Source organism: Mirounga leonina, unplaced genomic scaffold (genome assembly GCF_011800145.1).
Source record: "Mirounga leonina isolate KUSES-001 unplaced genomic scaffold, KU_Mleo_1.0 Mir_91, whole genome shotgun sequence".
Taxonomy (NCBI): Eukaryota; Metazoa; Chordata; class Mammalia; order Carnivora; family Phocidae; genus Mirounga; species Mirounga leonina.
Window position 1 is genome coordinate 48,367,651 of NW_023270839.1, and position 12,396 is coordinate 48,380,046.

General features: G+C 62.4%; 1 protein-coding gene across 3 annotated transcripts; it reads left to right on the forward strand.

The window, feature by feature from the left end:
- Positions 1–517: 517 nt before the first annotated feature.
- CUNH15orf39 (chromosome unknown C15orf39 homolog) lies at positions 518–11,257 on the forward strand. 3 transcript variants are annotated; one of them, XM_034994024.1, is made up of 3 exons: positions 518–671; positions 4,032–6,758; positions 8,764–11,257. In XM_034994024.1, exons 2-3 carry the CDS (start codon positions 4,082–4,084, stop codon positions 9,066–9,068), a joined length of 2,982 nt encoding a protein of 993 aa, XP_034849915.1. In that variant the 5' UTR covers positions 518–671; positions 4,032–4,081; the 3' UTR covers positions 9,069–11,257. The 3 variants fall into 3 exon arrangements, with proteins under 3 accessions (XP_034849915.1, XP_034849917.1, XP_034849916.1); XM_034994026.1 differs by having other exon boundaries at positions 4,032–6,810; positions 8,764–8,888; XM_034994025.1 differs by lacking the exon at positions 518–671 and having other exon boundaries at positions 3,399–6,758.
- The last annotated feature ends 1,139 nt before the right edge of the window (positions 11,258–12,396 follow it).

A 12,396-nucleotide genomic window follows, 5' to 3' on the forward strand; every position in this document is an offset into this window, starting at 1 on the left:
TTGTCCGGAATTTGCTGCACTGAGATGCGGGGACAGACTCAGGAGCCCTTCTTCAGCTCCCTAATGCAACTAGTACTGCTCAAGGCAGCCAGAACACCTACTGTGTGCCAGACATCTTAATACAACCTCTTCTAAGCCTTTACACCACCACCACTAGGAGAGAATTCCACTTTTACTAAAATAAGGAAACTGAAGCCCAACAAGGTCAAGAGGCATGCACGAGGCCACGTAGCTAGAAAGTGGCAACGAATGAATGATCTAACGGAGTGACTGAATGAAGGCGTGTGCTGGGCGCGCTGAGCAGAGGCTCGGGGAGTGCGATGGGTACAGACCGTGCACAGCACGCGCGACCGGGTCCTCGTAGAGCAGGCCGCCGCAGGCCCTCCGCAGCCCCGGGCCCAGGGGATCGCGGGCTCCCAGAGGCGCGGCCCGGCTCAGCCTCCACCGCGCGGGCCGCCCCGCCCCCGCTCCGCCCCCAGCCCGCCCCGCCCGGGACCGCAGACGGCGCCCAGCGGCGGCGCGAACGGCCGCGAGGAGGGTGTCTCCGCGCTCGGTGCTCACCGCCACTTCCCGCGCAGGGCCCGGCCGGACAAGGACCCGCGGCCTCCGCGGGGCTGGAGGATGCGGCCGCGGCCCCCGGCAGCAGCAGCGGGAAGCCCGGCGCCTTGCAGGTAGGAGCTCGCCGGCTCGGGCGCGGAAAGTTGGGCCGAGTTTGCGGGCGGCGCGTGGAGAAGGGGCGGGTGGCGCTGCCCCAGGGCGCCCCTACCGGCCGGCCGGGGCATGGAGCGCGCCGGGCCTGGGCCGAGGTGCTGCCGCTCCGGGCTGCGGCGGGCCCCGGGCTGCGTTGGGCCCCGGGCGGGCGGGCTGCGGGGTAGGGGGCGCGCGGCTGCTCCGACTTTCCCCGGACTTCGAGGCCCCCGGGGCCCGGGAGCGCCCCGCAGCGCTGGCGAGGCTCTGGCGCCGGATCCGGCGAGGGGCTGGCGAGGAGGAGCTCCGGCTGAACCCTCGGGCCTCCCAGGGGGCCCCGCTCACGTGGACTGCCGGGGCGGAGATGTGGGGGCGGCGGGGGGCTGGGCCTGGGGTGGAGGGCCGCGGGCGCTAAGGCGCCGCGGGGCCCTGGACGCGCCCTACCGGGACGGTACGGCCCTGCGGTTTCCTCGCTACGGCTTGACTCACCCTCTGGCCGCAGCCCAGGCTGGCGGGATCGCCCCGAGGCGGTGGCTGCCCGGACACTGCGGCCAGGCCGCCCCCAGCTCCTGTCCCCCATCCAGTCTTTGGGTGTCGGCCCTCGGGGCTCGGTGCGCGGGCCTTCCTGTGTGCACACGTGTGCGGGGCCCGAGCGAGGGGAGAACGCAGTTCTGGAGGGGCGTACGCAGTTCTGGAGGGGCGTGTGTGCAGATGTGGGCCATGCACGTCCTTGCAGGCACGGGTTTGCATGCGTGGCTGCGGCCTATGTATCAGCCTGCTGGGGTGCACGTGCGTCCCAGCGCCAACGGACAGAGCATGGGGACACCCGGAAGCCCGCGGGGTCAGGCGCGGCGGCAGCCCCAAAGCCAGGTTGGCGGAGGGCCCGAGGCACCACGGTTATGGGCGGGGCAGGTAGAGGAAAAAGGTGGCGGAGGCGGATCCTGCGACCCTTCCCCCTCCAGCGGAGCCTAGGCTGCGCCAGGTTCTGTAGGGCCCAGAGCCTCAGCTGGGGGAGGTGTGAGGACGCCGGAGGGGTCCTGATTCAGCCCTCTAGGGGAGGCCAGATGCCAGGCCCCAGCCCGGCAGGATCGCTCTCTTCTTCCTGGTCTTTCCCAATTCCCAACGTCCCTGGCCTTCCGGAGAGCAGCTAAGAGATGGAAGAGCTGTTTGTTTCCCCTGATGCTTAGGGCAGGGATGGCACAGTGGCGGTGGGCTCTTTTTCTGGACCCTGCCCTGGGCCCTGGCCGAGGTTGGTCCTCCCAGTCCAGCTCCACCCTCAGCCAGCAAACGGCTTGGTGGCCCAAAGGGTGATGTGACCTGGCTCCCTGGGGTCCCGTCCTTCTCCAAGCAGTTGATTGTCTCCTCCGTGTGTGTGTGTGTGTGTGTGTGTGTGTGTGTGTGTGTGAAGGAGGCACCTACATTTTGGCTACTGGCTTGAGTGGGGAGGGGCCTCCCTCGAGGGAGTGTACACTGGGTTCTTTCTACTGGCTGGAGGTAAGGGCAGCCCCATACCTTTCATAGTCCTGTGCTGACTCCCTAGAGCCCCATCTCTCCCTCAAGGACCCCTGAGGGTCCCGGGTGGCTTCACTTCTGTTGGCTGGGTCCCAGGGTGGAGGGGGAGGCTGTCTCAGGAAGTCTCCAGGGCAAAGGGTTCGCAATGGGCAGAGCCCAGGAGAGAAAGACTCCTGGGGCTGGGGTGGGTGTGGAGCAGGCTCCAAGGGGCATGTGGGGGAGGTGAGACCAGAGCCAGCACTTAATTAAACCAGAGCTCCCCGTGGTGGTGTGAGGGGGGAGGCTTAGCACCCCCAAAACCGTACAACTCCTTGCAAGGTTGCTGTGCCACAGGATGGGGCTTTCGGTCTGGGATGCAGATCTCTGTCATAGAGCATTGCTATCAATACTGTTACCCTGATGCCCATTCTGGTCTTCTAGGGGACATTCCCTTCTCTAGGCTGTCCTGAGGTGTTGGATTCTGGCCAGGAGATGAGCCAACTTTTTCAGAGTGCCGCCTGGCTTCCGTGGTGCAGTTAGGCTGGGATGGGAGTGGGCATTGGCCCTCATACTACCCTTGGCTTTTCTTGTCCCCAAGATGTGATGGTCTCCTTCTGAGCCTGTGGTTGTCACTGGCCACCAGCCAGAAGGGAGGAGAGGGCTGGGAGAGGGGGCTTGGTCATAGCTTGCACCTGATCCGTGGCCTAATCATAGCAAGAGGGAGCTGATTCATCCTTTCTAAGCCACCTGAGGGTTTCGGGCAACAGGGTGCTAGGGGAGGTGGAGGAAGGGTGATGTGGCTCAAGAAGACTGGCCTCAGATGACCCTTAATGGGTCATTGGGTACCTGCTGCCTTGAGGAAACCCATGCTTGACTTCTCTGGGCCTGGGTCCCAATCCTTGCTTTCCCTTGCTTCAGGACCTTAGTCTTGCTGTAGCATTCAGTGTTTCTGTCAGTGCAGTGGGGGTAGAAGCCAGCTAGCAATCTGTGGCCCCTGGGGACTCCCTCCCTGGACATTCACATCCTCCCATCTCCCCACCTGCTTGTCCCTGGGGCCGTGCTGCCCTCGTATGCCTTGGAATAGCCAACTGCAGCTGAGGGCCTGGGATGCACACAGGCTCTCCTCCGGGACACTTGGGGACCTTCCTGCTGGTGCCACAGCGCCATCTACTGGACAACCTCGGTTCTCCTGCTGAGGGCCGGGCCCCTGCGGAGCTATGCTGCCCACCACTTCTCCTGGGGGAACAGCCCTACCCTACGGAACCAAGCCCAGTACCTGTGTTGCTCTGGGCCTAGGGACCTGGGTTCCAGGCTTGGCTTTGCCATTTTTGATGAGATTGGCCAGTCAGAGAGTGCGCCCTAAAGAGTGTCTCAGGAAATCTGAATTCATAGACAATGTCCAATTCCACATCTTGGCTGCAGCGGTCATCTTGAGATCCCTATGGCATCTGGAATAAGAGCTGTAGTGGGAGGTAGGAAGCCTGTCTCTTGTTCCATCTTTATCAGGGACTTTGGGATGAATGGGTCTCCTCATCTGTATATGGCCAACGGGGGTAGCCAAGCGAATGGATCTGCAGACTGTGCCCTGCAAAGTCTGAAACCCCAGGAAAGGGGTCTTGGGACTCATGTGGAGAGAAGCTGAACAGAAGGGGCTCCTGGAAGGGGGGTCGGGGGTATACGTTGGCAGCCTCTGTGTTGTGTGACTCATGCATTCAGTCATTCATGGTCTTTATCAAGCATCTGCTAGGTGCCAAGTTCTTCGGTGTGGCGGTGAGCCAGTGAGAAGAGCAGCCCTCAACTGCTTGCCTGTAGCCTGTTCTGACAGCCCCTACCTTTTTCCCTCTCTCTCCCAGGTCAGCAGTTGAGTAGCTGGGGCCCCTGAGGGCTTGAAGCCTTCACAGTGATGGCGGAGAAGCGGCCACTGGGGACCCTGGGGCCTGTGATGTATGGCAAGCTGCCCCGCCTGGAGGCAGACTCCGGGCCCGGGCACAGCCTGCCCCCCTCTGCTGGTAACCAGGACCCCTGCAGCTACAAGGGTGCCTACTTCTCCTGCCCTATGGGGAGTGCTCCCAAGGCAGGGTCTGAGAGGCTGGCATCTTGGACCCCATATCCACCCTTGTACCCTACCAGCGTGGCAGGACCTCCTCTTCGGACGGACAGCCTGTTGACCAGCTGCCTGCTCTACCGCCCACCAGCAGAAAGCTCTGAGAAGGTGCAGGACCCTGGTCCTGTTGAGCTCCTGCCCTTCGGTCCCCAGTCTCATTCCTACCCAGGCCCACCGTTGGCGGCACCCAAACCTGTCTACCGGAACCCTCTGTGTTACGGGCTCTCCACTTGCCTGGGGGATGGAGCAGCGAAGAGGCCACTGGACGTTGATTGGACGATGGTGACTGGACCCCTCTTACCTCCGGCTGACCCATCTTGTTCTCTGACCCCAACTCCTGGCAAGGGCCCGTCCCTAGATGGCACCTTCTTGCGTGGGGTGCCAGCTGGCAAAAACTCAGTAAGCTTCTCCCCGTGCCAGGCATTTCTGGAGAAGTATCGGACCATCCACAGCACAGGCTTCCTGGCCTCCAAGTATGCAGGTCCTTACTCTGGGGACCCCAAGCAGGCATTGTCCGACGGACCCCCCAGTCCTTGGACCCAGCTGGCCCAACCCCTGGGGCCAGCCTGCCAGGATCCAGGGCCTACCCACTACCCGCTCCCTCACCCTCCACAGGCCCTGCCTTGCCCAGCAGCCTGTCGCCACCCAGAGAAGCAGGGCAGCTATAGCTCAGTGCTCCCACTACAGCCTCTGGGAGCCCACAAGGGGGCTGGGTACCCAGCTGGTGGGCTGAGCAGCCCCTACCTGAGGCAGCAGGCCACCCAGGCACCCTATATGCCCACAGTGGGCCTGGACACTTTCTCCTACCCCTCTGCCCCACTTCCAGCACCCTCACCAGGCCTCAAGCTGGAGCCACCTCTTGCTCCCCGGTGCCCGCTGGACTTTGCTGCCCCCCAGACACTGGGCTTTCCTTACACCCGGGATGACCTCGCTCTCTGTGGAGCATCCCCGGGGCTTGGAGGGACGCCACCTTCCCAAAACAATGTACAGGCTGTGCCGCAGCCCAGTGCCTTCCAGCGAGCGTGCCAGCCCCTACCCGCCAGCCAGCCCTGCCCAGAGCCCGGGAGGCCTGCAGAGAAGCCAGTCCAGGAAGCAGAGAAGATGTGGCTGCCCAGCTGCAGGAAAGAGCAGCTCCAGCCCCAGCTCGGTGAGCATCCCGGAGCACCCATTGTCATTGGAGATAGCCCGGGTCCGCGCACCCCTCCGGCGCTCCCGCCCTGCGCCCGGGAGCGCCAGTCTCTGGCGCCGAACGAGGGCATGCTGCCGCCCAGCTCTCCACCCATGCCGATTATCGACAATGTCTTCAGCCTGGCCCCCTACCGTGACTATCTGGACGTGCCGGCACCCGAGGACACAGCTGGGCCTGAGCCAGCCCCAGCCCCCAGTGAGAGCCCTGCCAAAGACTGGGGGGGGGCCCTGCCTGCCCGGGACGCCCCTTCAAAGGCTCACTGCTCACTTAGAGAAGAGGTAGCCCTGGACTTAAGTGTGAAGAAGCCTGTGGCAGAGGCTCCCGTCGGGGTTCCTAGTCCCGCGGTGCGTGCCGAGCCCACGGCAGCCCTGGATGCGCCAGCTGTGGGGAACACAGTCTCGGATCTGCCAGACCTGGAAAAGGTAGTCTCGGAGGCACCGGGGCTGCCCGGGGTGCCGGCGACCACCGAGGCCGCCCCGCGGACCAACTTCCACAGCTCCGTAGCCTTCATGTTCCGAAAATTCAAGATCCTCCGGCCAGCACCCTTGGCTGCAGCCGCAGCCCCATCGGCGCCCACCCCTGCCCCTGCGTCTGCCCAGCCTGTACCCACCCCCACATCCGTGCCCCTTGGTCTCCAGATTCTCACACAGCCCTTGCCCGTGGCCTGCTTCAACCTGGCGCTGCCCAGTCCTCCAGCCGTAGCCATGGCCTCCCCCACTCCGGCCCCGGCCCCATCACCTGCCCCGGCCCAGGCTCCGGCTCCGGCTCCGGCTTCTACCCCTGCGGCGGCGGACTCTCCAGAGCAACACTTCACAGGACTGCATGCGTCCCTGTGCGATGCCATCTCGGGCTCAGTGGCGCACTCCCCGCCCGAGAAGCTGCGCGAGTGGCTCGAGACGGCGGGGCCTTGGGGCCGGGCGGCGTGGCAGGACTGCCAGGCTGTGCAGGGGCTGCTGGGCAAGCTGCTGTCGCAGCTGCAGAGCTTCGTGTGCACACAGCAGTGCCCCTTCCCCCACGTGGTGCGGGCCGGGGCCATCTTCGTGCCCATCCACCTGGTGAAGGAGCGGCTCTTCCCACGGCTGCCTCCCGCCTCCGTGGACCACGTGCTGCAGGAGCACCGCGTGGAGCTGCGGCCCACCACGCTGTCCGAGGAGCGGGCGCTGCGCGAGCGGGCCCTGCACGGCTGCACATCGCGCATGCTCAAGCTGCTGGCGCTGCGCCAGCTGCCCGACATCTACCCCGACCTGCTGGGCCTGCAGTGGCGTGACTGCGTCCGCCGCCAGCTGGGTGAGCATGGGGCAGCCCCAGTGGCCACCGGAGCCGTGTGAACGAGTGACAGGTGTGTGGGCTGTGTGAGTGGTCGCAGCCAGGGCTGACGGACGCCTGGGCCTCGGAAAGCGCGGGGAGGCCCAAGAACTCGTGCTGGGGAGGGCGCTGGCCATCCCGGGGAGGCCCTGTGGACCCCCCCGCATTCCTCCTCACCCCGGCACCGCTGGGGGCCTTCACAGCGTCTGCTGCAAGCATCTGAGCGGGCCCGCTGCTCTGTCCCTCTGGAAACTTTTCGTGACCTTCCCCGATGCCGCCTCTTGCCGGCCTCCCTCCTCCGCTGTGCCTTCTCCGGCCACGGTGCAGACTTCTCTGGATTCTGGGGCTCTGACGAGGCCCTGTTCTCTATCTGAGGTCTCTTCCCCCTGGGTCCCACCCAGCGTCCCTTCTTCTGAGCTTGAGCCCCAAATTACTGAATGCATGCTGGCCTTTTGCACCTGGTATCTCTCCGACCCTTAACTCCTCCCAGACCCACACTCCTGAGCTTTCCCCTGAGCCCTCTGCCCTCCCCCAACAGCCTTCTCCACCTCAGTCAATGGCACCTGATTCCCAAAAGCGGGCAGGGATCCCCTTCTCCCCCCAAACACGGTTGCCTTTTGAATGTGCAGTGTTTCAGTCCTCCCAGTATTTATATTCACGGAAGTGCACCCATAAGTCGGAGCGATGTTTTGTGGTTTGCTTTTCCCCTACTAAATGATGTCTCGTGCATATTGTTTTCCAGCTTGCTCTTTTTATGTCCTGGAGCATCATGTGCATTGGTTCAGGTCACTTGGCCCTGCTCTGGGCAGCTGTTGCGGGGTCACATGCTGTGTGTACTCATTTCTTCAGCCGGGACTTTGGTGATGGTGCCAGGTGGTGCCCATCGTGGCCTCTCCTGCATCAGGACACCTGGCACATTGAGGCCTGTGACCCGCTCTGTAGTCTTCCCTTGCTGCTCTGCCATCCTGCCACCAGGCTTCTGTCTGGGCTGTGTCTCCACAGGAACGGTTTCTCGTCATCCTGGCGGCCTTGCCGTGGGCTCTTACCTCGTCCTGGCTCCATGTCAGGGTGGGGACGGCGCCCGAGGCAGTGAGGCACAGATGTGGAGCTTGGGGTCTGGGTGATAAGCAGTGCTGACCCCCGAGCACTTAAGAGGTTGGAGCGTTTGCCCTAATGGGTGCAAAGAAAACACAGTGGGAGTGTTGTTGAGCGGGGGTGGGGGGGTGTATCGTGCGTGGCTCAGAGGCTCCAGCCCCGTCTTCTCCCTGGACAGTTGGGCACTTGGGCCCAGAGAGGACAGGGCCGTATTTCCCAGGCTGCCGGCTGGGCGCTGGGGCCCGGGCGCTCCACAGTCCCCTCCTGCCCTGACTGAGCCTGCAAGAGTCTGGGGCCTAGTGAAGAACTGATTGGGACCCAGCTTCTTCCTGCTGCTGGCTGGATTTGGCACCCCAGTCCCCACTCCCTGAGCTGTGAGTCCTCCCCAGACCCGGGGAGGGGGGTCCACCCTTCCATGGGTGTCCGTGTTCTCCCTGACAGTCTCCCTTGCCAGTAGGCGTGCTCTTGGTCAGAAGCCCCCTCCTGCCCCCTCTGTTGCTTCCTCCACTCCTGGGCTCTGGGGGTGGTCTGGTAGAAGGATGCTACACTTATGTGTAGCAGGGCTCTCTCTCCCCATGCCTCAGTTTCCCTGCCTGTACAGCCAGTGGTTCCTGGCCTGTTGGCCCCTTTCCTTTTGTGCTTGCACGAGACACTTCGCCTGAGCGGTACCGTCATCTAATAGGGCTCTGGCGTCAGCTGGGGAGAGGCATACTCTTCGGCTTGATGGTCTGGCCTCCAGCACACATGGGGAAAGGTCATAATGGCCGTGACCCTGCCGGGGCCTTCCAGTCCTGAGGCAGAGTGGAACCACTGGTCTAGGTGGCTTTGGAGGCCAGGAGATGGGGCCTGAGGGTGCTGGGGTCTGCGGCCTGACTGTGTGTTCATTTTCCAGGTGACTTTGACACTGAGGCTGGATCTGTGCCCTCCTCAGAACCCACCATGGCCAGAGATGAGCCGGAGAGCCTAGCCCTGGCTTGGAAGTCACCTGTCCCCAAGGCCAGGAAGCCAGGGAGGAAGCCACCAACCCCTGGCCCGGAGAAAGAGGCAGCCGCTGGGGAAGGGTCCCACGGTACCTCCCCTGCCCCTGCCGCCAGCACCAGCCCCCCTGGCCCCACGCTCAGGGCCCGCTTCCGCAACCTGCTGGAAACTGCCTGGCTCAATGGCCTGGCACTGCCTACTTGGGGCCACAAGGCCTGAGGGCCGGAGCGGCCTGTGCCTCACCCACAGGTGCTGGGTGGCCAGAGCCATCGCTGTAGCACTGGTGGCTGTTGGGGGGTCACTGTCTGAACCCTTACCTTTTGTAAGGCCAGCTGCCCAGGGCCAGGAGTGGACATGCCCTTGGAGCTTCTGCTCTTGCGGCCCCCCCCCCCCCCCCCCCCCCCCCCCCCCGCCGGGCTGAGAGCCTCCGAACTTTTAACTTGCGGACCTTTATTATTAGAGGGGACTACTTCCTGTTTCTTCCTTAGAGAAAACGTGTGGGCTTTGGAGCTCAACAGACTTGGGCTTGAATTCTAGCTCCTGTGTTCTTGCTGTGTAACCAGGCAAGTCACTTCCTCCCTTGCGCCCTCAGTTCCCTGTTTGTAAGATAGGACAACACAGCCTACCTCACAGGGTTGTTGGGGGGGTGATGCCTGATGCACACCCAGTAAGGTTTGCTGTCTGCTTCCTCCCCAGGACAGGGGCCTAGATCCCAGCCAGAGCCTGGAATAGGAGGCTAAGGCAAGCAGAACCTTCTAGAAAGTCTTCGTGTGTCATAGGATTTGGTTATTTTAGGGTGGTACGGTGTACAGTGTGTATGAGTTACACTTTTCTAGAGTCATTTCCCAGGAAAGCCTCCCTGACCCCCAGCCTGGAGCTCCCTGGGGGAGCCTGCCCCTTCCCTTCTTCACTACGGGGGTTGCCTGGATACAGCCTGGGGCTGGCATCCTTGTTCTGGGCCTGCTGCTCTCACCTCTGGGAGGCCCCAGGCCTGTCCTGAATTGACACCAGTGACTTCCCTGAGCTGCCGCCTGCACCCGGTGTATCTTCCCGAGAAAGTTGTATGTTTGCTAGAAGCCGAGCAGCTGCAGGGACTCAGGGACTAGACAAGACAGGCTGAATGACAGCTCATTCCTGGGAGGTCTCTGAAGATGTGGACTAGGGACCCTGGCACTCCCTACGCCAGAGCCCCCGTCAGTCAGGCCTGCTATGAGTTACCTCCTTGCAGAGTGCTAAACTGAGCCAGAGGCTGGTGAGCTGGGCCCTTGACCTAGCTAAGGTTTGTAAGAAGGCTGTGGGCCCTGGAGGCAGGCCATTAAACATTAAAGCATTTGGGTTGTTTTTGGACTTGAAGCCTGGCTGTGTTTGGGGGGGGGGGGCGCCACAGGTTTAATAGGCCATCACGTAGTCCTTAGCAGTTCTCCCTGCTCCTAGCCCAGAAGGTGCCGAGGCTCTCTGGCACCATTATGCTAGCTAGCTCTGGCCACGTGGGTCCTGGTCACCCATCCACTGGGCAGCCACTGCCCTGCTCAAGGAAAGTCCTTTCCCTCCTGAGACCTTTGTGGGTCCTGGTGGTGGTTGGGTCTGTAGTGCACTGCCCCAGTGAGAAATGCTGGTCACCAGCCCTAGCACATGCCCGTCTCCCAGCACCAAGGACATGCCCACCAACGTGTACCTGGAACAGTGCTGTCACCCTGTTCCCATGCTAGTGACTCCGTCCCACGGAGGGACAGCTCCTCACCCCTAAGCTGGTATGGGGAGACACAGCACACCCTCCAGAGACCCTGCCTCTGCTGGGCTCTTCCTGCAAGAGGTTTGTTCTCAGGGCTGCTGAGGTGGCTTCCTGGTTTCCCACTCCCATCCAGACAGAGGGTCAGTCCACTAGGACTGGTCAGACCTGCCGGGTGTCAACCCTAGTCTTCATGAGCCTTCCCTGAGTCCAGCTACAGTATCTCTCCTGGGCCTGCCAACAGCTGGAGCCTGGCTTTGCACTAGGCCAGATGTGGAACGGCAGCCGCCATTGCTCCTGCTGCTGCCTGTCCAGGCCTGAGGAGTTCCCCGGCAACTCCGACATGTGGTCACCACAGTGACAGAACCTGGGGAAGCGTGCTTTGGAAGCTTGGAAGGGGCCAGTCCTAGCTTGGGGACAAGGAGGCGTCCTTGGATCCCAGAAGAGATGCTGCCGGAAGTGGCCCTTGGAGGCAGGGAGGAAGAAGGTAAAGGCAAGGGTGAAGTGCAGTCCGGTGAACAGCGTGTGAGGAGGCCAAGAGGAATAGCTGGAGAAGGGAAACCGGTGTGGCTGGAGTGCCGGGAAACGGGTGGGAGTGCAGCAAGCTTCTAGCCCACCAGCCTGGAGGATAGGGGCTGTGGTGCACGTGTTTTTTGTTTTTTTTTAAAGATTTTATTTATTTATTTATTTGAGACAGAGAGAATGAGAGAGACAGAGAGCATGAGAGGGAGGAGGGTCAGAGGGAGAAGCAGACTCCCTGCTGAGCAGGGAGCCCGATGCGGGACTCGATCCTGGGACTCCAGGATCATGACCTGAGCCGAAGGCAGTCGCTTAACCAACTGAGCCACCCAGGCGCCCGGTGCACGTTTCCCAGAGAGCTGAAGCGCGGCCAGTCTGCTTCACTTGAGGCTAACTCCTGAGTGGGGGGCAACATGGGTGGAGTCGCCGAACCCTCAGGCCCTCTGCCACCCCGTCGACTTCATCCACCTCACTGCCAGAACCTTCGGGATTTGGCTCTGTTTCTTCTTTTTTTCTCTTCCTTTCCTTCTATCCTCCCTGCCATCTTCCTACACTTCATTGCCACTTCTCACCAGAAGTCCCGGGTGGGCTCCGAGGCCTCGGCATAGGCAGAGCTGCCCAGCACCCAGGGGCATCTGTCTGTCCGCTGTGGCCCTAGAGGGCCTCCATGGTGCAGAGGCTGGGTTTCACTGGCCTGGACCTGGATCTTGCTGGGGGAGGTGGCTGCGCCCAGGGGACAACTCTGGCCTGGGAGCCCTCGTCGGGTGGGGCGGGGATGGAACTGCCCAGGACTCCCGTCTGAGGGAGGCTGTTCTATTGCCCCTCACAGGGGTTTTCACAAGGCCTGTTCCGTGCTTCAGTCAGGGTGTTGAGAGCTGAGGGTGTCGGCAGCCCCCGCCTCTCAGGGAAGCCAGAGCAGGCGCACTCTGCCTTGGCTGAATGTGGCTCTTCGGGCCCCACAGTCCCCTGTAACTGTCCAAGGCTTCTGGGCTGGGCTGAGCTCAGGTGACTTCTCACACAGAATCATCTGGAAAATGTTTGCCCAGGCCCCACCAAGAATGGCCCTTGGCGGAGCCCAGAAAGCTGGGTTTGAATCCAGCTCCCACGGTGATTCTGGGTCCGGTGTTCAGGGATCCTCTTGAGTAACACAGACAACTCCCTTCCGGTTACAGATAAGGAAATGGGTTCCGGCACTTGCTGCCGGTTACATCAAGTTAGGGGCTGTGTCAAGACGCGGATCCAGTCCTGGGGGTTGTGGGCCAGCCAGGAGGCCAGGAACCTTCTGTACCTGCCTCTGCT

Bases quoted from the DNA above. Each gene is read 5' to 3' on its own strand.
- CUNH15orf39 (XM_034994024.1), top strand. From the start codon at position 4,082: ATGGCGGAGAAGCGGCCACTGGGGACCCTGGGGCCTGTGATGTATGGC. The intron at 6,759-8,763 runs GTGAGCATGGGG...TTCATTTTCCAG, and splicing joins CTGCGTCCGCCGCCAGCTGG to GTGACTTTGACACTGAGGCT.